We start from the raw sequence: 26,800 nt of genomic DNA, 5'->3' as shown, positions 1-26,800 counted from the left end.
GCAATTCACCTATCACCGAAACAGGTCAACAGTGGATGCCACCTCCCTGGCCCTACACTCATCTCTGGAGCATCTGGACAGTAAAGACACTTATGTTAGACTATTGTTTATTGACTACAGCTCTGCCTTCAATACTACAATTCCAAGAAAACTCATTACCAAACTCCAAGACCTGGGACACACCCCCCTCTGTAACTGGATCCTTGACTTTCTGATCAACAGACCACAATCAGTGAGGATAGGCAGCAACACCTCCAGCACTATTATTCTCAACACTGGTGCCCCACAAGGCTGTGTCCTCAGCCCTCTACTCTACTCCCTATATGCTCATGATCGCGTGGCCAGATTCTGCTCCAACTCCATCGGCAGGTTTGCAGATAATACCACCGTAGTAGGCCGTATCTCAAATAATGATGAGTCGGAGTACAGGAAGGAGATAGAGAGCTTAGAGACATGGCGTCATGACAACAACCTTTCCCTCAATGTCAGCAAGACAAAAGAGCTGGTTATTGACTTCAGGAAAGGGGGCAGTGTACATGCACCTGTCTACATCAACGGTACTGAGGTCGAGAGGGTTGAGAGCTTCAAGTTCCTAGGAGTGAACATCACTAATAGCCTGTCCTGGTCCAACCACATGGACGCCACCGCCAAGAAAGCTCACAGGCACCTCTATTTCCTCAGGAGGCTAAAGAAATTTGGCATGTTCCCTTTGATGCTCACCAACTTTTATCAATGCACCATAGAAAGCATCCTATGCGGACGCACCACAGCTTGGTATGGCAACTGCTCTGTCCAGGACCGCAAGAAGCTGCAGACAGTTGTGGACATAGCCCAGCACATCATGGAAACCAGCCTCCCTTCCATGGACTCTGTCTATACCTCTTGCTGCCTTGGTGAAGCAACCAGCATAATCAAAGACCCCACCCACTTAGGTTATTCCCTCTTCTCTCCTCTCCCATCAGGCGGAAGACAAGTTTTTCACTGTACCTTGGTACAAATGACGATAATAAACCAATTCCAGGTACAAGTGACAATAATAAACCAATACCAGTGTTGCACCACATCGATTCATCCTGGACTATTTGCACTGTTCCGCAATCACCCTCCCAGAAACAATTAAAATTACTCTTTCATTGCTCCAGATATCAAGAATCAATGGTGATGGAGACTTTGCAGAGTCTTTAATAACCTGCTCACCATAGTCAGATAGCTACACTGACTTACATGGGATAACTTGGCATCTCCTTTATTTCCCTCGAGATTAGCTCAGAAAACGGGCAGTGTTTAAGGTTAAACAAAGGAGGCATTATCTGCACAATTAACTCTAGTATTTCCCAAATGTTAAGATCCAATTTATCGAGGTCATTTATTGTAAGTAATAAAACCCCTTGAATACCTTGACTTTGACCACAGCAAGGAATGGCGTTGCCAGAAATGGTCACAATTTGATTGAACAGGACATTTTACATAAAATCTTGCATCTGAGAGGAAAAACGAGCATTGATAAACTCGCAACACTGCGTTTGCAGTAAAATAAATCACACATTGTTTTGCGGTGACAGAACAAGTTGTTTCCAATAGAGCAGAGATCTGAGGCACAGTCACCAGTCTGAGATCATAGGACCTGTTCACAGAGCAGACAACTTTGAGCTAAAATTTATCACAGCAGCCAGGCAAGATCATTCTAAACTTGACAGCAACTTTTATTTTCCAGTTCATTGTCTCCTCAGATCCACATAACTACAGTTTAAAATGGCTCTGTTGATACAGGTTGACTTTAAAAGGCAGAGATAAGTGATTGGATTTTGTCACAGTTTTATACTTGGTTCTATAATGATTTCACATACTGTTGAATAAACTGCAGCTAACACTCATTATTAACTTTGCAAGTGATGGGCAGCATCTTCAGTTCCCTAAAGCACTGCATTTATGTTGTTACTCACTACTCTCAACACTACAGGAACAAACTGTTTTCTGACTGTGGACCTCTGCTAATGGAGCCATACTTTGGACCACACAAAAAGTAAAGATATTTCCCTCAGTGACCGCTGACTTCCACTATTTCCTACCAGCTGGTACATAAAAATCACCTGACCTTTGTACAGAAACGTGCCTGTTTTGTAGCTTAGACCAGGAAAAGGGAAACGCAGCACGCAATGCCTGCATCTCAACTACACTCCCTGGTCAAGAATTTTGGGAATAATAGATGGCAGCAAGATTATTCCTGTGGGGGTATGGCCTGTTCAGGAAATGGGTTACTTTCACAATTAGTTCCAAATGAAGTAAATGCAGACACCCCTTGTTAAGCTGGCTTTAATGATGATCTAGCCACTTTAGGATATTCAGTATCTGCTAACAGCAGCAGGTGGAATGGGACAACAAGACATGGATTCAAACACTTCTGTTAATGATTGAAGGTTGCATGTTTTTCTGAGAGGTCATAGTAACCTTAAAATGTGCACTTATATAAAAAAAAGCATGCCCTCTCAAAATCTGTGTTTTCAACATCTGTGTTTTTAAGTTAGTTAATTTTCCAATGCATCCAATTATTTCAAATTAATCAAGTTACCCAGCAAAGCAGTTGATAGCATAAATACCTTATAAGTCACCTTATAATTAAAATGATTGGCTGGAAAATTGCATGTGTCAAGGCTCTCTGCTAAAATTACTTCCATATTCTTCCATGCTATCAGAAGAGGATGGTTCCATACTAGTTTTGTATCTGGACATTCATAACCCAGAACAATTTTAAATAAGCACATTTTATTAATAGACTGAGATTAGAAGAGAAAATGCTGTGATCTATTAAGGAAGTGGTAACAGAGCACTTAGAAAATAATAATAGGAGTGGGCAGAGTCAATGTGGATTTATTAATGCTAAATCCACTAGAGCTACCTGTGGTTATAACTTGCAGAATGGATAAGGGTGAATCAGTTGATATGGTGTATTTGGACCTTCAGGAGCCTTTTGACAGAGCCACACAGGAGATTAAACAACATCAGACCATGCACTATTTAAGGGTTAACATACAGGCATAGATTGAGGATTGGTTAACAGACAGAACACAGTAGGAATAAATGCACCAGCTATGAAGAGGGAAAATAGACCAGTGGGGCATTGCAGGGATTGGTACCCAAAATGTTCACAATCTGTAAAGCCATCTGAATGAGGGGAATCCAGGGTAAAACATCCACACTTGCTGTTGATACAAAGTTGGGTGGCAGTTTGGGCTGTGAAGAGGATGCAGAGAGACTTTGGGGATACAAGCAGGTTATGTCAACAGCGAGGGAAAGACAGATGGAATCTAATGCGAAAAGGCAAGGTCATCCACTTTGGTTAGAAAAATAAAAAGAAAATTTTTTTTTAAGACAGTTAGAGCTGGAAGGTGGAACGTAAAGGTGTTCAAAATGCGCCTGTACACAAATCAATGCAGATTAACGTGAAGGTACTGCTAGCAATTAGGATGGCAAACAGCACACTGACCTTAACTGCAAAAAGATTCAAGCCAAGAATAAAGACATCTTTCTTCAATAAAAGAATACTGCATCTGAAATAATGTACACAGATATGGTCTATGAAGGAAAGACATGCCTGTGATTAAGGGAATGCAGTGAAGATTCACCAGATTGGTTCTTGGGATAGGTGGTTTGTTATGTGATGGATAAGTAACCTACATTCTCTGGAGCTTGGAAGAATAAGAGGCAGTTGTATTGAAATGTATAGACTTCCTAGGATAGATGTGCTGATGATATTGCTTCCAACTGGGGTGCCTCGAAGCAAAGAAGGGATCAGCCATTCAGGACAGAGCTGAGTTGGAAGTTATTCACTCAATGGATATTGAATCTTGGAACTTTCTATCCAAGTGAGCTGTAGAGACTCATGGCCAAGTACATTCAAGACAGATTGAAAGATTTTTTTTAATATTAAGGGAATAAAGAGAGCTGGGGTCAGTGCAGGGAAGTGACGTTGAGGTAAAACATGTCTCTACTTGTGCTCAACTGACAAAACAGTCACATAGGGCTAAATGACCTACTCCTCCTTACGTTGTTATTTCCTCAATGTAGACAGGAATGAAGCAATAACATCTTTCATGGTGCTGCCCTGCCCCCCCCGCCCTCCCCACCACCCTTAAGCATTATTACTGCAGGATGTTGTGCTACATAATTCTTAAAATTATTGTTCCTACCCTAGGGACAAAGGTCCATTGTCCAGCTCAACATTAGCCTTACTCACAGGGCCTGTAGTCCCACAAGACCACCTGCTGTCCCCAGGACCCAGCTTTACTTCCTTCCTATCCAGGACCCCATCCACATGCTCCCAGGAAACCACCTAGCTGTTGCCACTGCTGGGATCCCACTCCTGGGATTATCCTAGACAGAGTGCAGTCCTGTGGTGGGGGGGGGGGGGGGGGGGGGGGCGAGATGGGAAACAAGAACTGGAGTTGTGTAGGGTCATGGGGAGGGAGGGTGATTCACTGCTGTGCTTGCTGTCTGTCTGTTCCAGCACACCTGCATTTTACATGCACACTAATATACTTAGCTTGCATTTTAATGAGGATGTAACAAAGGATTTGCCGTTGATATTTTAAATCAAATTTTCATCAGAACTTGGAATTCTGAATGTTTTTAATGAATCCTGGCACTATAATTTTTGGGTTAGATCTGGCTTTGACCACTGATGCCAGAAATTATTTAATTCAAACTTCACTTTTCTCCCAAATTTGATTCTTAAATGATAAAGTTTGTGTTACAAAAACATACCTTGGGGTCATACAAAACTAAAAGTTTATTTGAGATGCAAGTTGCAGCAGAAAGTCCATGCCTCGCTGGAGTTCATCTCAGTAACACCAGCCAGTGCTCATACCCTGGTCCTTGATATGCAAGACTGAAGTGATGCTTTCCTCAGTTTTAAAATGCAGAAAATAAAGACATCCACCCTGCTGGAATCGCAGTCAGAAATTTCTCCGGAATTACTAATTGCCTTGTCGCCATTTTTAGGCCCAGAAAATAACACGAGGGAAAGCATCAAAGTTTTCCGTCCTATTCTTCACTTCTCCCATAGGTTAAAAGGCAGAGGTTTGGTGGGTGAAATGAGGATGGATAGGAATTAAATTGAGGATGAAAGTTATGATTTAATTTCAAATTCTAGAACAGTGAAATCTGATACAAGGAGTGTGCTATAATGGCAACATTCACTCTGTGTCATCACTAATATTTCAGCAACAGAAAACAAACTTATCGTGCACACTTTATCATTTTTTGAGGCCCTAGAATGCTTTAAAGCTAATTAAGTACTGGTGGAGTGTGGTCACTGTAGTATTGTTAATAAACGGCTTCCAGATAAATGACTAGATAAACCAGCTTCCCACCTGGGTTTCGACAAACCCAGAGAACTACTTCCTTAAGCACAGGGAGCAGCTAAACCAAAGGCAAGGCTTTCAGCAGTGCAACACTTCATCAAGAAAGCACAGAGGCATTAAACCAGACCAGCAGTCAATTCTCAGGAGTGGAGCATAAACCCTGACCTTTAAACTCCAGGCTGACAGTCCTACTACTGAGTCACGGCTGGCAAATGTGCAGATGCCAGTAATCGAGACCAGTCTTCAGTAGTGTTAATCATTGCTACATAAATTGCAAACAGCTTTTCCGTCAGATAAAGAGGGCATAGGATCTAAACGCAACAATCCACAGAATTGTGGGAGCCATCACCTTTGCCTTTTAATGGATCTATATCGTGGAATCCTTGAAGCCATTCAGTTTAAAATTAATGGTTCTAATTAACATGCATTGGCAGTTGCTGAAACCAACCCATCATTTTGCCTTAGTTTAGGATTCACCCAAAAACAGGTCTTTTGAATACTTGTTGGGACTTGAAAAGGACAAAGCAGAGATTATAAAATTCAAGCACAGAGTTGCCCAGGTTTCAGAATCAGGATGTCACACATTCTTTCAGTTTGCTGTACTTTTACATTTAACTTTTTACGAAGTGAGATTACCAGGCCTACAAAGCCTCTTGACGTCAGTGCACACAAAACACTCCAGCTCAAGTTCACCATACATAACTTGCGTATTTAGTTGGCACCAAAGAGATCCCTGGATAATAATTTGCACTTAAATACAGAAAGCAGAAATTATTTTCCATACACACCAAAAACAAAATTTGAAATACTGCGGCTGTGGCTTAGTTGAGGGCAGGACTTTGTTTCTGAGTAATGAGTTAGCTCTATTCAATTCCAAACAAAGTGTATGAATATTTCCAGTATTTCCTGTTTTTATATTAGATTTCTAGCTTCCTGGAGAGTTTCATTTGATCACTGGATTTCTGTTTAACCGTTCCAGGGCACTACTGAAGTCAGTTGTCTAGTTTTAGAGATTTACACTTGTGAAAATTTGCAGATTTTTGAGACCGTGGTAAATCTCACCTTCAATATACAGGTAGCAGCAGTACTTTGACGAGTCTGAGATTTTGAACACTGCAAGTGAGCTGTGGAGATGAATGCACCAAGCTGCAATTTAATAGATCCCTGTGTCTTAAGATGGTTTTAGGTCATTTTTAAACTCGTTTGATACACATCTGCTTCTCTGAGCAAGTTCTCATTCAGCATGAATCATCACTTGCAATCAGTCTGAGAGAGAAGCAATGAAATCATCTCATTTTTCAAGTCTGCGCTGGCAATTATGCAAGAAACCACAGTATACTCCCACTGTCCCTGCCTGTAGGATGACAGTTTGATTTGTCAAGCAGGCTAGAAACAATAAACCTTTGATTGAGAAGAAACAAAGTTTGTCCCCTGGAAGATTATAATAAACATTTTGCCAAACCTAGCACCTTGCAAATTCTGCACTTTTTTTCATGACAGTTCTTTTATGAGTGTCTTTCATTAAATGCCGCAAAAGACAAGTCATGTGGTAGTACAGCAGTACCACAGCCCATGAACAAATAAAACCACTTGTATTTAATTGTACACAACTTCTGGCTACAGGGTTGTAAATGAAAACTCACACCTAAAGTACAACAAAGGCTTTTGGAAGTGCTGTCTAACCAATCACACAGATGCAGATGGGTTGAAAAATTCCACGAAAGTGACCAAGGCCTACAGAAAGGGCATATTTAAAGCTGGTAGCTTAGCTGTAAATATGGGAACATCTCAGAATTATGACACCAATCACAAAGTTTTCAATTCCCATCTTTAGAGGCTCATGACTGTGCTATGCACCAACAATACTCACACTTTTGATGCAGAATTACTTTAAACAGATTAACGCCATTAAACCAATAATTGCAAAGTGCTTATCAGGCACATTGTGTGTATCAAGAACAAGGTGAGGAGGTGGGGTCAATTTTGTGGTCAAGTCCACAGACGAATTGCAAAGGCAGCTGAAAAGAGATTTAACAGATGGGTTTAAAATCAAGGAAGGGTTGAAAGACTAAATGAAGAGTTATACAGTGGTTAGGAGGCTGATAACCAGAGGTCATCAGAAAAACAACCAGGGTGATCAGAAACAGAACTCTGATAGAGTTGGGATGAATCAACTGACATGCTGATGGGTCGAGGTTCAGTTGTGGCTTTTCTAGAGGAAACTGGATAAATATTTGAGTAAAAGATTGCAGGGATATGAGGAAAGAACTGGGAAATGGGACTAACTGGATTGCTTTTAGAAAAATCTGTTACAGAATTGAAGAGCTAACTGGGCTCATCTATGCTGTACCAATCAAAGATTCTATTCCATAAAAATATGCAAGGACATTGAATGAACATGCAATTGTCCCACCACACCATCCAGTCATTTCTATTTCACTGGCCCAACATTTGTACAGCAACTTAATTAAAGGTCTCCCGGTAACACTGTCTGTCATGGGCAGAAACAGGGCTGGAATCAGTGCAAATATAAAGTGCATCTTTGCTGCATTCAGAAAACATCTCAGATCTTTTTATTTTGTAATGAAGCTGAAAAAGGGGTAAAAGTTGTGCACCATGGCATTGGCTGTACTTTTAGAACACATACCTCAGATATACATATATACCCCCAAACATTTCCAAGATGTTTTCCTAAATTATTCCACTGATGTTAATGATCATTGAATTTTATTGTTGACTGTTTTGAGACCACCGACTGGAGTGAATATTCCATGATTACCACACATTAAGCCTTTCAGCTTAAATCGGCGATTTCAATTCAATGCATCATTAAACCTTGTGCAGTCCAGGGACTGTTACACACCTTAATAATTGTATGCACTTTTATGCAGCACCATAGAGCTTATGTGTCATGTTTAAAATATTACGTCAGGAGACCAGCAGTGAATGGAGAGACATATATTTCAAATGAAGGACAGGACACTATTGCTCTTTAAAGAATAAGCATAAGGACTGATCACAGAGATGTTACACCAAGAACTCTGCTGACAAAGCAGGAAGTCTTCTGTCTGCCATCTGTGCTTTTTCTCCTCCAGCCAGCTATTTAAGGTGCCTGGTTTGGAAGAGCTCACAGCTCCCGTGAAACTTCCAGTGAAGGTCAACTTCACATTATTTAGGTTAGACTGCTTTAACCACATCAGATTCAAAGAGAAGACACGGAGACTGTAGATGCTGGAATCTGGAGCAAGCAAAACAAACACCCGGAGGAACTCAGCGGATGAAGCAGTCTGTGGAGGCAAAAGGATGGTTGATGTTTTGGACGGTCTTGACTTGAAATGTCAAGCATGTCTTTGCCCCACAGATGCTGCCTAATCCACTTGAGTTCCCCCAACAGTTTGTTTTTCAGATTTAAAGAGTCTTTTCGCTCTGAAGTGCACAAGTCCCACAGAACACACCAATACCTCCCTTGGCGCTCTCAGGAAGGAGAATGTTAATGAAATCAGCATTGGAAGGGCCAGGAGAGCATTATATACAGAGGGATGCATTGCTGACAGCACTGTTGTGCTGGGAGCTTGGTGGGAAGCCCAGCACTCTCTGCTGCTGTGCACTGCAGTGCTGGGAACCTGATGCAAACCTTCACCTTCCCTGCTGTTGCGGTGCTGAGAACCCGGCACGAACTTCTGCCCTCCACTCTTGCAGTAATGAATAGCCCTACGGCTTGTTGCGAGGGCTGGTGCTGGGTGGGCTGGTGCGAACATTCAGGGCTGAGATGTGGGGGCTCAGAGCTGCAGCCGTTGCTGGGACTGGCAGCAACCGCTCTATGCGTTGACTGACTGCCTGTGAACGGTTCCCTTATACGATGAGATGGACTCTTTACCTCACAATCTACCTTGTTTGACCTTGCACTTTATTGTCTACCTGCAATGCACTTCCCTGTAGCTGTGACACTTTACTATGTATTCTGTTATTGTTTTTACCCTGTACTTCCTCAATGCACTCTGTACTAAATGCAGTGTGTAATGAATTGATCTGTATGAACAATATGCAAGACAAGTTTTTCACTGCACCTCAGTATAAGTGACAATAATAAACCAATACCATCATCTGATCCACATCACGTCCATTGGGCATAGCAGGGTGGTCAGGGGTTGGCACAATGTTTCTACTATCCAACATGGAGTCTGAATGCATGGTCTTTTTAAAGTGCAGGCTCATACCTACAAGCATTCTGACTGGAAGGGCCAAGAGCGCGATAACAAATGAGTGCTTCGTGGAGTAGCACAGAGTGGGGTAAAGTTAGACAGCTGTACCAAGTCAGAATCCCATGGCAAGATTCCAGCTGCTGAACCAATCAAACCAACTTATTCCAATATCAACACACCAACTGCAACTACAACTACCTCCATCCCCACACACACGTGTGCATGCAAACACACGATGATTGAAATCACTATAAAATGCCAGGGTCATGGATTTCAGGAGCAGAATTTTCCGTTTTAGTGGCATTACTTGTCACATACAGATCACGTTTATAAGGAATTGCTCCCTTTTTGTTAGAACTATATGCAGATACCATGTTCAGTTCATCAGTAATTGACGGCATTACTTCGAATACGAAAACACTTGCAACCTAACAGAAGTGGTTGTTTGGCCCATCAAACCTGTCCATGTTCTCCGTAAGTCCAACACCCTGCATTTTAATTGTCACACTGTAAAGTTCCTTCCCCTTGCGTACTAGCTCAAATACTTTTCAAAACTATTTTCATCCTCTCTTGAGGTAGATTGATCTAAATCCTGGCAACCCTCTAAGTAAAAAGATTTATACTTCTTCCCGCTGGATCTTTTACCAATAACTTTTCGATCTTTGACCTCTGGTTACTGAAACACTTACTGGATGGAATGTTTTTTTTCCCATCAACTCAATCAGAACCTCAATGAACTCAGCCCACAACATCCTGATAAACGCTTCACTGTGCCCTTGCTAAAGTCTTTACATCAGACCTGGTGCCAATAACCATCGACATAGTACTCCACCCAAAGCTTTGTCGACAACAAAAACAATTCAAGCAAGATTTTAAAGCTGTGGCTTCAGTGAGAATGTTCTAACTGTGATACAATATCTGGGACCAGCTCTTGATTTTTATTTGCAAAAAAAAAACTCATTCAGAAAAGTCCTTTCACCTTCATGGATTGAGTGTTACAGTTTCCGAGTTAGAATGGTTCTACTGCTTTCTGACCTTCGCTTGGAGACACAAGAGATTGCAGATGCTGGAATCTGGAGCAACACACAAAGCTCTGGAGGAACTCAGTGGGTCAGGCAACATTTATAGAGGGAAAGAAACAGTCGACGTTGGTCTTGTCCCGAAACGTCGACTGTCCATTTCCCTCCATTGATGTTGCCTGACCTGCTGAGTTCCTCCATTGCTTTGTGTGTTGACCTCAGCATGGCAACTGCTCCCGAGCAAGACCAAGTTCCAGGGGATGAAAGGAAGCTTTTTGGTAAGATACCCAGGCCCGTTCATCTATCCCAGGACAGCTGTTGCGCAGTTGTAGTTAAAAACTTTACAGGCCAGCCCTGCTGGACCATTAGGGTTACTTTCAATGCTCTGCCATCAGGATCATTAAAACCATATTGCAAAGCACATTTGTTTGTTCCATGGTCATCTTGTCTCACACTGCACTGTGTAGCTCATAACCACAAACAATGGTTTGACTGGAGTTCATAGAAGGAAATTTTCTAGAAGCAATTTGCAAAAGGCAAATGCATAACCTGGCAATCTAAGAAGCAGCAGAGATAACACAATTTATTGCATACTCACAGACATCAGCTCTTTCTGAAAGGACTTCTTTTCCTTGTTGTCCACATCGTTGCAGTCCTCTTTGAGCTTTTCTAGTACTGATGCCACGCGCTCCGGTTCGCTGTCGATCTCCGTCCGGCAGAAGTGCACAAGAGGCATGTTTTTGTAACCCAGCGCATCCGCAAATGCTCTCCAGCTACTGATATTCTCCATGAGCGTCATCCTTACCGAAGCATAGATATACGTGAGAAACTTGCTGGGCCGAAGGATCTGCTCCAAGAGCATAGAAGTAGTGAGATCAGGCCCAAGAAAGAAGCTGGGCTTAATTTTCCCAACTACTAACACATTTTTGGCATGCACCAGCCCTATCTTCCCTTGGTAGAACCCAATGTACCACTCTTTTGTTCGGAGATGACCTTTCAACTTAATTTTCTCTTCACTTAGCAATGCAATCACGTCTCCCTTTTTGTACTCCAACAGATAATAGTTTTTGTTCTGCCTCACAACAGTCTTCAGCAGTTTCCCATACTTGAGATGGTTTACCTGGCGGTCCTGAAATATGGGGTATTTACTCGTGACGGCCAAGGGGGAAAGAACAATCTTGCCAACTTCCTTCTTCTTCAGGAACCTCCTCTGCCCGCTGTTTCGGACCCCGGACTTCGGGGGCGGCTGCGGCGTTCGCACACAGAACTGTGTGATTATCGCCTCCTGCTCATCCTTGACCTGGATCCTCAGGGTGAAGTCGGAAAGCTCTTCGGGGATGCGCGAGTAAACGGGGAAGATGAGGCGGCTGACCTTGCCCAGCTTCACCTGAAATCCGCGGACAACCTTAACCTGGTCAGAAGGCTTGACCTCGTAGTTGGAGATGTTGGGGTGTATGCTGATCTTCAGGTCCTGGGGCTTTGCCAGCATGAACTGGTGCTTGCCCCAGAGCTGCAGGGCCACAGGTGGTGCACTCACAAGATCTCGGCTTACTTCATTTACTAGCAGTGACTTGGGTGCGCTATCGTGCCCGAATACAGCCACCACCGTCTTGAATGAAGGATGAATGTGCTTCGGACCATACACCCCAACCGTGATTTTTTTGTTAATGCATTCCCACACTGTAGCAGGGTACTGCAGCATCCTGGCCTGAGACACCACAACAACGTACATGCAAGGCTCCAGACTGTCCAACTGGACCTGCACCGTGTCACCATAATGATACACCTGAGACATCGGTGTGAAGGGCCCATCTTTACTGTCACTGCTCAAGCAGGTTATGCTGGCATCCTTCTTGCTCGTCACGTTATCTTTCAGCTCGGCAGAAATCTTCATCTCCAAGGTGAGGAACGTTTTAACTTCCATGTTGCTTAATTTGATCTCCACCACAGGGCTGATGGTTGTACATTTATCATTGTTCAACTCTACAGGAGGATCCAACAGGGCTTTCATGGAAATCTGCTGAGTTTCTCCTGGGGAGATGTGTCCTTCTGGTATGTGAATACTGATATTGGTGTCCAGAAGCTGAACTGCTCCACCAGTGCTGTCCAGCTTACAAACAATATTGGTCTCGACAGGCTGGGTCTGACCCCAGCCAGGGTTTTGCCCAAGAGAGTTGAGATCGTGACAGGAACGTGCCAGTTTCCTGTGGTTAAGCCACGCTGCTCGGAAGTCCTCCCTGCTCCTGAACTGTTCGGGCTCTGGAGACTGCATGCTGGTGAAGAAGCCAGAGGAGGGAGGTCCTGCCGACTTGGCTTGCAGGACCGAAAGCTCAGACATACTGTACGACCGCTTGCTTCGAAAGAATGGGTTGTTCCGACTCAGGAGCGGATCAAACTCGGCCTTTGAGCTGACTAATGGGTCTTCCTCAAAAACATCATTACTTTCGCTGTTAGGTGTTAATGTCTTGGAACCAGCAAGAGGTGGTGCTAATGAATCAAACAACAGTAAATCCACTTCTGATTTAGGTGCCTGATCGCTGTTGGACCTGGGGCTCTGCGCATTCCCATTGAGAAATGGGTTGGAGGATGCAAAGCCGTTCACAAATGGATTGTTTTGTTTGGTATTTGAAGACATTTTGTCAAAGATATCTCCCCAATCGCCAAGTAAATCCATCTCCTTGACACCTTCATCAGAACTGTCGCCAATGTTATCCACCATGCCACTGTCTCGGAGAGAGGAGCTTCTGCCAACAGGCTGGACGTAGGAGGCAGGAATGTATCCCATTTCAGTATTGTTGTGGGCATACCACCATTCAGGGCCAGAGGTGTCCAAGACATACAGAATATCTCCTTTGTTAAACTTGAGCGTGGTAAAATTAGTAGGACAGTAATCCTTAATAGCCACAACTTCTCGCGCGTCCCCGAAAGACGTAGATGTGTCTAATCGCAGAGTACTAGGAGAAGGCACTGCAAAAGTTAGAAGGAGTAGTATTAGTCTACAGGGGGTTGTAAATATATTTAAGGATCAAGATTATGTCTTGATATTAGGAATACATCAACCATTTCAATCATACTTACACATTGAGGCAAAGCAAATTTAATTACAGTGGAATTTTGATAAACGTATCGCAGGCATCCAAGTTCTCCGAACGTTACTGATGTGTAGCATTAGCGTTCCGAAGAATAAACAATACAGCATTAAAGGACACCTTTCAGCCTATTGAGCATGCTTATATTAATGATAATACATAGAGAAAGCATTCAGCTAGCACAGGGAGAACCAAAGCCGCAACTTAAAATAGGGAACATATTCAGGGGTACTTTGAATACTGCAATCAAACTTTGCTCTAAATTGTTTTATAACCTGTACAAGTTTTGTTCGTGTTTTCTGTGAATTCTATACAAATTAAAACAGTGTGATCTCAACATCAATAATGTTACCCTTTCATTTATTTAATTCTACAAGTGGGATATATTTAAACTCAGGAAAGTATCCAATTTTTCATTACATTATTGTCTGGATAGGAATTGGGCAGAATCCAGTAAATTTAATTAGGGAGCAGATCCCTTTCTTCTGCCATTTATGAACCTACTGTTTACTGACTGCTATAATCTATTATCACATCTGCAATTGCCAAGGAGATAGGTGGGCTGAGTGAACAGCTCTTCTTTGTCAAACTATCACTAGGTCCCCATATCCAATGCTCTGTGAACATGGGGAAAGGGTCCTGCATCTTCCTTCATCCCCAGAAAGAAATGAGGCAACGTGTTGAAACTTATTGATGTCTGCTAATACTGCAAATGTCAAAGACGGCGACTTATGGCTCAATGCTGCAGCCACTCCTCTAAAAGCCAGTTAAAAAAGTGACACTTCACTGTTGTACTATCTTTTTAAAGTAAGGCACATAGAGTCTCCTCGTGAACTCACTCAACAGAATACAAGCAGGGGGTTTCACATTTTCCACATGAAGAGTTTGGAGTAGTTTATACCCACCTTGAGTGGGGAGGATTAACCACTGATCCCACTTCCCCCTCAGATAATTAAGAGAATCCTGATCAGATGGTGAAAAACTATTTGCTCAGTTGGGAAGGTAAGGGGCGGGGTGAGTGAGCGAAAAAAAACGAGGGAGATCATTTTATTTTTGGGACGTTGGAGTCAGGATGGTTTGATGGAGATAGATCAGTCATGATCCAGCTGAATGGTGAAACAACCTGAGGCTGCAGAATGGCCTTATGCTGTTCCTGAATTTCCGGAATGAATAAGATGACTTGCTTAAAGTCACAGGTATGAGAGCATCAACACAAAGGACTTGGTCATTGTTCTGAGAGCTGGCTGCCAGTCATTTCAAAAGGATCCTCTGCCTCAGGCTGAGTCGGATGTCATTTCATATCTGCATGATCTGGGATCACATCCCATCAACTGGGGAGGATAAAAAAAGCTCTATCATGCAAGATCCGGCCTTCAGTTACGTTAGAACACAGAACAGTATAGCACAGGAACAGGCCCTTCCACCTACAATGTCTGTGCTGAACATGATGCCAAATTAAACTAAACTTATTTACCTGCACATGATCCATATCTCTCCATTCCCTGCATGTTCATGCGTCTGTCTAAATGCCTCTTAAACACCACTAGCGTGTCTGCTTCCACCACTACTCCTGGCAGAGCATTCCAGGCACCTACCACTCTCTGTTTAAAAAAAACTTACCCTGCCCTCGCCTCAAACTCGCCCCCCTTCATCTTAAATCTATGTATGTCCTCTAGTATTTGACATTTCTACCCTGGGAAAAAGACTATCTACCTTATCTATGCCCTCTCACAGGCATCGATAAGGTAGATAGTTTTTTTTTCCCCAGGGTAGAAATCCTCTATCAGGTCTCCCCTCAGCCTCTGACACTCCAGAGAAAACAATCCAAGTTTGTCCAACCTCCCCTAATAGATAATACTCTCTAATCCAGACAGCATCTGGTAAACCTCTTCTACACCCTCTCCAAAGCCCGAACATCCTTCCTATAATGGGGTGACCAGAACTGCACACAATACACTAAATGTGGCCTAACCAAAGTTTTATACAGCTGCAACATGACTTCCTCACTCTTATACTCAATGCCCTAACTGATGCAATTTTCAGGGAGCTATGGACTTGGACACCATGACCTCTCTGTATATCAATGCTCTTAAGGATCCTGCCATTTACTGTATACTTTCCCCTTACATTAGACCTCTCAAAGTGCAATGCCTCATACTTGCCCAGAATAAACCATATGACATTTCTCTACCTGCTGATCTATATCCTACTGTATCCTTTGACAATCTCCTTCACTATTCACAATTCCACCAATTTTTGTGTCATCTGCAAACTTTCTAATCAGCTCATCTAGATTTTTGTCCAAGTAATGTTGTAGCTTTACAAAACTCTGGTTAGGCCACATCTGGAGTATTGCATTCAATTCTGGTTGCCCCATTATAGGAAGGATGTGGAGGCTATGAAGAAGGTGCAGGAGAGGTTTACCAGGATGCTGCCTAGATTAGAGGGCATGCGCTACAAGGAGAGGTTGGACAAACTAGTGTTTTCTCTGGAGTGGCGGAGGCTAAGAGAAGACCTGATAGAGATTTATAAAATTATGAGAGGCATAGATAGAGTAAACAGCAGGTATCTTTCTTCCCCTCCCCCTTCCCCCCCCCCCCCAGGTCGAAATGTTTAATACTAGAGGGTGAGGGGGGTAACTTCAAAGATGATGCATAGGGCAAGGGTTTTTTATTTTTACACAGAGTGGTGGGTGCCTGGAATGCACTGCCAGGGGTGGGGGTGGAGGCAAATATGATAGAGGGGTTTAAGGGTTTAGATAGGCACATGAATATGCAGAGAATGGAGGGATATGGACCACGTGCAGGCAGAAAGGATTAGGTGTCATTAGCTTAATTAGTTCGGCACAACATCGAGGGCCGAAGGGCCTGTTCCTGTGTATAGTGTTCTATGTTCTATATATATCGCAAACAAGAGGTCCCAGTTTAAAAATCAATTCTAACTTGAAAAAAATCAGAACTGTCCAGTGGGATTTGAATAAACAAAGACACCACCAACAAACTATTGGAAAAATTATCACTGAAAGGCACTGAAAATGCAAAAGATCTTTTTTTCTCACAAAACGAACTTTTCATTTTAGATTTTTGTCCCTGTACATGACCCGTTGTTTTTGAATTGTTGAAACAAGTTCTGCACTCGCTATCAAGCCATTCACTTGTTTAGCAAGAGTATGAGCAACCGGCTGATCCAAAAATAGCACACGTTTTTGGATTTAAATTAAGCTCTTACCCCCTCCTCTACATTAAAATTGTTAAACCAATGGAGCTCCAAGATACACATTAAAAATCCGGGTGTTCAACCTGCACTGTTGCAAAAGAAATTTGAGCAATTGCTGTTCTTTCTGCACGCAAGGAGACCTGCAGGGAATTCATTCTTCCCATTTACTTAATGGGAGTTTTCCTGATTTGTGCAGTTTGTTTTTTTTTGACAGGCTGGAGCAAGGCAGAACAGGCTACAACTCTGCAACACCTTAAATTAGCACAGTGGCTCAGAGAGACCATCTTAACTACAGTAGTTAAACATTCAGCTGAATGTTCTTAAATACCTGCAGGTGATTCTTTCTGCATTTAAATAAAGTTATGAACCATTTCAGCTCCCTCCATATTTTACTTTAAAAATTGCCACACTCAATCCCCTGGCTGTCCTCACCAAGAATTTGACAATTAAATATTCTAACCATTAAACATTTTTTTCCACCCTCCAATTTTCTCTCCAGAGATGACCGGAGAACAATTCCATGGATATTGGAACTGAATGGATATTGGCCACTCAGTGGCCCTGACTCAGAGTCATATAATCATAGACTCATACAGCATAGAAACTGGCCCTTCAGCCCACAGAGTATGTGCCGACCGTCAACCACCCACTTACACTAATCCTCCATCACGCCCCAAATTCTACCACATACCTTGCACATGAGGAGCAATTTACAGCGGCCAATTAACCTACAAACTTGCACGTCTTTGGGATGTGGGAGGAAACCCATGCAGTCACAGGGAGGATGTACAGACTCCATGCACAGACAGCACCCAAGGTCAGGTTTGAACCCAGGTCTCCAGTGCTGTGAGCCACCAGCTCTATCCTCTGTACCACTGTGCTGCTTAAATATCAAAAAGCGCCTACAAAGCATTCAATACACACAAAAACACTTTGCTTGCTGACCTGTGTTGGCTCCTGGTTGAATCAAGGTCTTAAATCAAAGTTCCCATGCCTTCCTTTTACATTTCTCCATGATCTTCACTCTCCATACCTTTGTAACTTCCTCTAGGACTTCAAGAAATCTGCAGTCTGCCAATTCTGATCTCTGCATTAACCCTGGTTTTAGTTGTTCCATCTTTGCCAATCAGATCAGCTTTAGCTGCTCGTGTATCTTATGATAGCTTGGTATGTTTTACCACTAAAATCAAAAAGTTTCAGGCACTATGTTGAAATCTTCCAAGTCATCGGGTTAAATACTAGGATGACTAGCAATCATTTTAAGAGTCACTCACTAAACCACTGGCAGCAGCTAAAGTTCAACTTCTCAGCAGTCTGTTCTGCAGGGTCGATGCAAGTTTGAGACTGTGACAATTGACTCAACTGTCCTTCCTTGGAATCATCCCTTTCTTGATGAAGTGGAAAACGAAATAAGTTGAGTTGGTATGAATCAAGAAAATGGGTCATGATGTTATGAACCAAAAGGCCAACTGACATTTCAACCATTGTTGCTAATTGATATCTTGCTTTATATCCGGATGCATCGTGGCTTGGTATGGCAACTGCTCTGCCTGAGACCGCAAGAAACTGTAGAGTGTTGTGGACACAGCTCAGCACATCACAGAAACCAGCCTCCCCTCCCTGGACTCTATCTACACTTCTCGCTGCCTCGGTAAAGCAACCAACATAATCAAAGACCCCACCCACCTGGACATTCTCTCTTCTCCCCTCTCCCTTCGGGCAGAAGATACAAAAGCCTGAAAGCATGTACCACCAGCCTCAAAGACAGCTTCTACCCCACTGTTATAAGTCTATTGAATGGTCCCCTAGTATGATAAGGTGGACTCTTGACCTCACAATCTATCTCGTTATGACCTTGCACCTTATTGTCTGCCTGCATTGCACTCTCTCTGGAACTGTAACACTTTATTCTGCACTCCATTATTGTTTTACCTTGTACTACCTCAATGCACTGATGTGATGAAATGATCTGTATGGATGGCACGCAAAACAAAGTTTTTCCACTGTACCTTGGTACATGTGACAAAAATAAAACAATTTACCAATTTATTTTTGGCATCAAACTGAATCGCTCAGGATCTCATGCCTATTCTAGACAGAAGAAATAAACATTTTTCAAATAAAACTGTTATAATTTAACAAATCTGAGAATCATAGAAGCATATTCATTCTGTTCTGGTTAATAAACTGATTCAAATACTCACCTTTGACATCACTGAAATTCAGTTCAGAGAAACAATCGCTCAAGTCGATCAATGTGCCTTCAGATTTACACCGAGGAAGTCCACTTGTGTTGGTGGAGCGAATTCTTTGGGCTGCCATAGTTCCCTTGGTTCAATTCTCAACAGTGGACATAAAACTGTTGTTCATTGGTAACAGCTTTCAAAGGCCAGCAACCAGCTCATTAACTATTATAGTTCCTTCTGTAATCAGACCATCTGCAGGAATTAAATCACAAAACAATGCATCAGTTTAGTCCCTAAGAATGTACCAAAATTTATAGACAACTACAAATTATCACATAGTCTGAACAACAAGTCAATTCTGGTGGTAAACAAGAACAACTGGGAGGTCCTAATAGGACGTGACAGGTGCCAAATAAAAGTAAATGTTACTGTCATTTGTTGCTACTACCAAGTGAGAGATGCATCATACAGTATACTAGCTTGGGTTGCCAAGCTTAGGATGCAACAGAAAATACCTTGACACTGGTCACCACAGCCAAGCAAAGACTGACAAATAACAGCTAATAGACGGACTAAAGATCCTTTGGCCTTTGTATTAAAGAAGTTCTGCAGTCAATGATACTAGGTTACAAGCTATAGATTTTAGCAGTATAGTTTCTGCAAGAAAGAAATGAGGAACTCTCCACCACCTCCACAACCTAACAACGCAAAAGTCCAGAAGTATATTCCCCAATTGACTTTTCTGTGTCTATAATACAAGGCTGGTGAAATACCAGGCCATTCGACCATATTTGCTCATCCACATAAGATATTATTGCATGGCACTCAGTTGCAAAAATCAAAGATTTAGCTCTGCCAGATTTTAACTACTTGAAGCCAACTATAATGTCCTTGATGCTGTCCCAACTGAGATCAGTAAGGACATCGCAAGGTTGGAATCTTGGTCAGTGTTAGTACCAGCTCGAGGGATTGGAAGGGGGTGTGGCGAGCAATAATACTTCAGTTACACTGCAACGAGGCCCTGATCTCCTCAAAGGCAGCATGTAAAATAATAATGTGTATTTATTCTTAAAATGGGCTAAGACATGAGCAAAAATAGGATTGGCCAATGTTGAGATAAAAAGGGAACAAAGACCTTCTTGATCTTCTGTACAGATTCTGATATTTGATGGTTCTACCACATTACCAATAGTAGCTGTGAATGCACACTGTGGAACAGACGACTCACTGATGCACAGTAATCTGATCTATGCCCCTTCTTTGAAATACTACACATCACATTGACTGCTCCAGTTTCTGTTACCTTGAAAACAAGTAAAACTGAGTTGTCATCAAGCACCCAAAAGGCTCTAATCTCCATAATAATAGACATGATAAAAATGACATTCAATAGCACCAAGCCATTATTAAAGCAGTGCGTAATGTTTATGCTGAAAATGGGTGGTGGGAATAAGGGTAGCAAAACAGCTCTCACCATTGGAATTAAATGTTGAAGGTCTATTACATAGCTTTAAATAAGGCTAATGAGATGCATATTCCTTCAATAATGTCAAGAGATTTCAGGAATGAAAAGTCCAAATGAATTTCAATGATGGTACACAAGTTGAATTAGGGGTCAGCAAGAGCCCAGTCGAGTGATTTTCAAGTAGCTTAGCAAAAAAGATACAGAAATCAGTGCCGGGAAACTGAAGGAACCATTTTTAAATAGTGTCCGTGACTGGTTTTAAAGTGCGCCTGTTGTCACCACATTGAACTTTTCACAGACTCCATCCCTCCATGGCCACTAATCAGACTATTTTTCAACTTCCTATTTCAACTGAGTTGTGACCCCAATCAGTGGGACCGTCTACTTCCACCCCCATAACATCAGCTGCCTCCACCATGCCCCAGCGCATCTACTACTCCTGAAACATTACCTCCAGACTTGACCGATGCAAAGGTCTTCTGGCTGCTTTCCAACACCCTTTGCAAGCTTGAGTTCATTCGCTTACCTCTGTTAATAATAATTCACTACTTGCAGACAACCTACTTGAAGGCAGCCCACAATCTACGGAGTGTTTGTGATATTCTCTAATATTCGCTGGTGCTGTAAAGATTTGTGACTGTGACAGGCACAGCTGGGGCAACAGTGTTGCGTAAATCCTAAAGTACCTTCAATCTGCAGTAGCATGTCCAGCGCTTCTAAAGACTGTGTAATGTCGGGCTTTAAATGTGGTATTGCTCGAAAGTCGAGACCATGAGGAAAACTGGTGACTAGGATTTACTGCAATCTGTTTGAGTGAAGGGATCCCTGTTTTCATTTCAACCCTTGCCTGTCACACATTCAAGCACTGCTCCCTTTACAAAATATTCCAGTGGCAAGCTCTCAGAAGACCACTTACTGCTGTTGAGCTCTCGAAAGACCACTTACTGCAGCCACACTAGACGAGCCAGCAAAACAAAGCACAAAGGCATAAATCTCATTGTCAAACCCAAGCCCTTGTTTGCTCTTTAGTGTGAAATTAAAGACTTCAAGAGATGCCCTCATCTACTTTAATTATTTCCTTGTGATTGCTGTGACAGATTGCTAAATAAATCTTGCCAAAGGACTCTGACATGTCACCCTGACCTGCTTCACTAGATTGATGCATTCATTGGTTGAGTGAATTACTTAGATCCAATCAGGTGACCTGGGGGCTCCTGGAAATCAATCCACAGTCTTCGGCAATTGATGAGCATGCACGTCCCCAAGAAGGCAAGTCACCCACAGGAACATCTGCACTTGGCCCAGGAATGGAACCCCCACTGCCCAAAACTGCAATCCCTTTATAAAAGAAAGCTCCTTGAAAGTGAGTTGTGATACTGGCTCCATTCCAATCAAATTTGACCTGCCAGAAACCTCTGTCTGCAGATGGATAACATTGTGCTCAGAAGCAGCAAACTCAAGAGACTGGAGCTTGGGCCAATGTGACGTGCTGGGTGGGACAGCTGAAAGCAATGTCCCTGCAGAGTGTTACACTCTATTCTGCATTCTGTTGAACTGTACGAACTGTATGCAAGACAAGTTTTTCACTGTACCTCGGTACAAGTGACAATAATAAACCAGTACCAATACTACCTCAATGCACTATGAAATGAATTGATCTGTATGAACGGTATGCATGAGAAGTTTTTCACTGTACCTCGGTACATGTGACAATAATAAATACAGTCCAATTCCAATTCCAAACCCTCAACCCATTTCAAACCAAACATTTCCCATTTCTGCATGCATAACCAAAGACCCCACCCACCCAGGTCATTCTCTCTTCTCTCCTCTTCCATCAGGTAGAAGATACAGGAGCCTGAGGGCATATACCACCAGACTTAAGGACAGCTTCTACCCCACTGTGATAAGACTATTGAACCGTTCCCTTACACGATGAGATGGACTCTGACCTCACGATCCACCTTGTTGTGACCTTGCACCTTATTGCACTGCATTTTCTCTGTAGCTGTGACACTTTACTCTGTACTATTATTGTTTTTACCTGTACTACATCAATGCACTCTGTACTAACTCAATGTAACTGCACTGTGTAATGAATTGACCTGTATGATCCGTACGCAAGACAAGTATTTCACTGTACCTCGGTACAAGTGACAATAAAAAACCAATACCAATACCATTGTAATTGTAATGCTAGCTGTAACTTCCTAAGGCTATGGCTCCTAATGATAAAGCTCATGGCAAAAAAGATGTTCATTCACAAGGTTAGCTCATCCCTTTCCACATCCATATTATTCTAATCAATCCACTCATTTTTACAGCTGTGTGTAGCATATTTTGATAATTCTATAACTTGGGCATCCTTGATCAAGTCCATTTACAATCTTGTTCTCAGTCTGCTGGCTCTTATGTAGAACATAGAACAGTACAGCATAGGAAGGGCCCTTCAGCCCATGACATCTGTACCGGCCATAATGCCAAATTAATCCCATCCACCTGCACATGGTCCATGTCCCTCTATTCCCTGCCTGTTCATGTGCCTCTTAAAGGTTGCTATTGCATGTGCTTCCACCACCTGCCCGAGCAGCACATTCTAGGCACGTACCACTCTCTCCGAAACAAACCTACCCCCTCACCTTAAACCTATGCCCTCTAGTATTTGACATTTTCACCCTGGGAAAAGGACTCTATCTGCCCTATCTACGCCTCTCATAATTTGGTATCCTTCTCGATCAGGTCACCCTCAGCCTCTGAAGCTCCACAGAAAACAATCCAAGTTTGTCCAACCTTTCCTCTTAGCCAATACTCTCTAATCCAGGCGACATCCTGGTGAACCTCTTCTGCACCCTCTCCAAAGTCTCCACAGCCTTCCTGTAATGTGGCGACCAGAATTTTACACAATACGCCAAGTGTGGCCGGACCAAAAATTTTACACCGCTGCAACATGACTTGCCAACCTTTGGACTGTCAGATGAAGAGTCTCGACCCAAAACATCGACCATCCATTCCCCTCTACAGATGCTGCCTGTCCTGCAAAGTTCCTCGAGCAGTTTTTTTTTCTTTTGGCTCCAAATTCCGGCATCTGGAGTCTCGTGTCTCCCTTTAACCACGCATTTGGGTCATTTGCCCTGGTGGCTTTTCATTTGATTTGGACTCCTGTAAAGCTGTTTGGAGAGCCTGCAACACAACGTAAATACAGGTAGATGTTGTGGCATGGACCAGTTGGGCCAAAGGGCCTGTTTCCATGCTGCATGACTCAAGGAATCCCGTGGCCTGAATGGTCAGGACCAGCCAACTACAATGCATGCCTGAATGAACCCCAAAGTACCCAGCAGCCAGCGCAATAGAAGAATTGTACTGAATCATGCAGAATATCAAAAGCATTCAAATTTAGGGTTAAGTACTGACAATTTGCATTGTTGTGTCAATTGACACAATTACAGGCTGAGAGGAATCCCATAAATATGCTGCTGTAACCTTTCAAACCAGTCAGATGTTTCAGGAATCCCCAATTCAGTAACTTGACAGTTTGGATAATGGAACTTAAATATTTAAACCTGTGCACCAGGAACTTTGGAACATCCAGGCATTATGCCAAACTACTTTTTTTTAGTGAGTCTTGTTCAAAGTCACTTGCATATAGAGAAGGGTCTACTAATACAGCCCAAGGCTCTTGTGGTCCACCATTCTAATTTGTCTTTAGCTCATGTAATAGCTCTTCTTGCTCCAGTCAGAAGGCTGTGGGGGCCAAATCTCACACAAGAATATAGCAAATAAGAGCAGCAGGCAATATAGCCTCTTGAACCTGCTCCTCCTTTTGATAAGATCATGGCTATCTATTCCTGTACCTGTCCTGCTTAATCCACATCGCTTTAATTTCCAGGGTCCACAAAGCTATCGACCTCAGGCTTTGACTGATGGCCATTGCCCTTCTGGGACAGAGAACTTGGAAGATTCACAGCCTTTGTGGCAGGGAATATAAGAGCAAGGAAGTCACATTCCAACTGGTTGGGCCACAGCCGGAGTACTGTGTATAGATCTGGTTGCCACACTATAGGAAGAAAGTGATTGCACAGGAGAGGATGCAGAGGAGATTCACCAGGATGTTGCCTGGGATGGAATATTTTAGTTCCAAGGACGGACCAGATAGAAATTCTCATCTCACTTATCCAGAGATCTTGCACGTCTAGTTCTAGATCCTCCAGTCTGACAATTACTCCTCAGCATCTTCCCTGTCAGTGCTTTTTGGAAACTTGAATATCTTAATACCTGGGGACTTGTACACGAAATCAAGGCTGATACTTCGGCACAATAATACTTAATGACCAGGGAAGTTCTCTTCTATATCCTGGCCAATATTGATTATTCACCCAACATGCTTTAAGCTGTTTATTTGATCAATATTATATTGCTTGTGTGGGGCACTCATGTTTTGTTTTTACATTAAAGCAGTAATTACATTTCAAACCCGGTGTAAATATTTGGGATGATCCAAAATTGCATGAAGAGCTAAGGCAAGGCTCTCCTACCTTTACAGAGCTCTTGACATCGGAGTTCTAAATAAAATGTGTTGTCATGACAGCATCAACTTGGCAGCCAGAGAGACCATCACCCCAACTAGACCTGGCTGATTTCTTCAGAGACTCTGTGTTCCTCTAATTTGTGAATAATAAGCAAAATAAAGGGGCAAACTTTCCTTAAATCACATTTTGTGTTCCTCTGGCAACCCTCTGAAGACAAGAATACCTTGCAAATGGAATCATCCTTTCTGTACGATGACTGGGAGTCAGCAACCAATGTCTGAAAAGTCCTTAATGGATTTTCATATAAACTTAGATCTAAAGACAAAAACATTTATTTTTGCACATTTGAGTGTACAGCATGATCCATTGTCGAAGGATTAACAATGAAGTGGAGCTGGGGGAGATTACAGACAACGATGTGAATGTACAGCACAGCTATTCACCTCCACCATCTATAAACAAAATCTATGCATCGTAGTCTCCTCCCATCATTGCCTCCCCAATTATCTATCCTGACTTTTCCGTTACAACATTGTATATCCTTTTATCAACTTCTCTTTTGTTGGCTATATAATTAGTGTACATATTTAAATTTCAAATTTAATTTTGATTTTATGACCTCAATTGCACCAAGGGCTGTGGACCAAGTGCTGGAAAATGGGATTAAGATTGATGGTCAGCATGGACAGTGAGGGCAAACTGTCTGTTTTTGGGCCCTTTGACCCTATGACAAAAATAATTCTGAGAAATTATTTCTTTTTCTGCTCAAACTTCTTCACATAGCACAGAATATAAAAACTTCCATGAATAGCATAATTGGCTATATAATTGGTCTAGTTTGATTCATGCTGTCAAAAGTGAGTTTAATACAAAAACATTTTAATCAGCAAGTTTAGTCCACCTCTTGCGAAAAATAAACTTTAAATATCCAAAAAATGCTCTAACTAGTGGATCACAATTTGCTAGTTAGATTGGGCTACAATAATCAAATTAAAAAGTCTTTGTAGCACCAAGAACCAGCGTCTTTTTAGCCTCTTTAGCACAATTGGCATAAACTCTCTTGGTGAATATTTTAATCTGGTGGAACAGCAAGTTTTTTTTAAGGTGAGGAAAGACTTGCAGTGCAATATTTCTTCTTAAATCAGTTTAAAAGATCATAAAACTATCTGCACTGAAACTATTAATGCGTGGTTTTTATTTCAAAGCTCTTTTGTGATTTTAACTTTGGTGAAATGGACAGGAAAAATAATTACAGAAGAGTGGAAATTTCAAGCCTCTCTATTCAGCAATGGTCTAGTTTTTAAATTAGAATATACTTCGTGTCAGCTCCAATGTCACTGGTAATATTTCCTCATGCTGCTCCAGCTATTAGTGTCATTTTCAAGTTCTCCCATCTCCAGTTTCAGAATTGTTTTTTCAAAATCATTACTTTTATTTTTGTCTTATGTTCTTCTCAATCCTTATCTCATGCCTCATGTTCTGATTGTGTTGCTAGGCTACTTAAGCAAAATACTGTGTTATGCTGTAAACCTGAAGTGAAAACAATGGCAGATCAAGCAGCATTTGTGGAGAGAATTAACTTTTCAGGTCAGTGAGTTTTCTTTGGAACAACACTGCAGTGGAGATGAATGCAGAGATAATCTGACAGATGTAACAGAGGCTATCTCCAGTTCTGACGAACTATCATGAATTTAAACAATGGCCCGGATTTTGGAGGAAATATTGGCAGTAATCAGC

At 42.2% G+C, this 26,800-nt stretch overlaps 1 protein-coding gene across 2 annotated transcripts in view; it reads right to left on the bottom strand.

Moving 5' to 3' along the window:
• LOC127574238 (SH3 domain-binding protein 4-like) overlaps window positions 1-26,800 on the bottom strand; it is a 60,779-nt gene that overhangs the window by 16,775 nt on the left and 17,204 nt on the right. Inside the window, exons 1-3 of one of the 2 annotated variants that reach the window (XM_052023077.1) lie at window positions 23,498-23,607; window positions 19,091-19,324; window positions 11,180-13,548 (exon numbers count right to left, since the gene is read on the bottom strand). In XM_052023077.1, the coding sequence (XP_051879037.1) occupies window positions 11,180-13,548; window positions 19,091-19,208 (2,487 nt within the window). In that variant the 5' untranslated portion in view covers window positions 19,209-19,324; window positions 23,498-23,607. Of the gene's footprint in view, window positions 1-11,179; window positions 13,549-19,090; window positions 19,325-23,497; window positions 23,608-26,800 lie in introns of those variants that run through there. The other variant, XM_052023070.1, reaches the window with a different exon arrangement.

Source organism: Pristis pectinata, chromosome 1 (genome assembly GCF_009764475.1).
Source record: "Pristis pectinata isolate sPriPec2 chromosome 1, sPriPec2.1.pri, whole genome shotgun sequence".
Taxonomy (NCBI): Eukaryota; Metazoa; Chordata; class Chondrichthyes; order Rhinopristiformes; family Pristidae; genus Pristis; species Pristis pectinata.
Note: the sequence above shows the minus strand (reverse complement) of the source record. Positions and strands in the feature narration are given on the sequence as shown.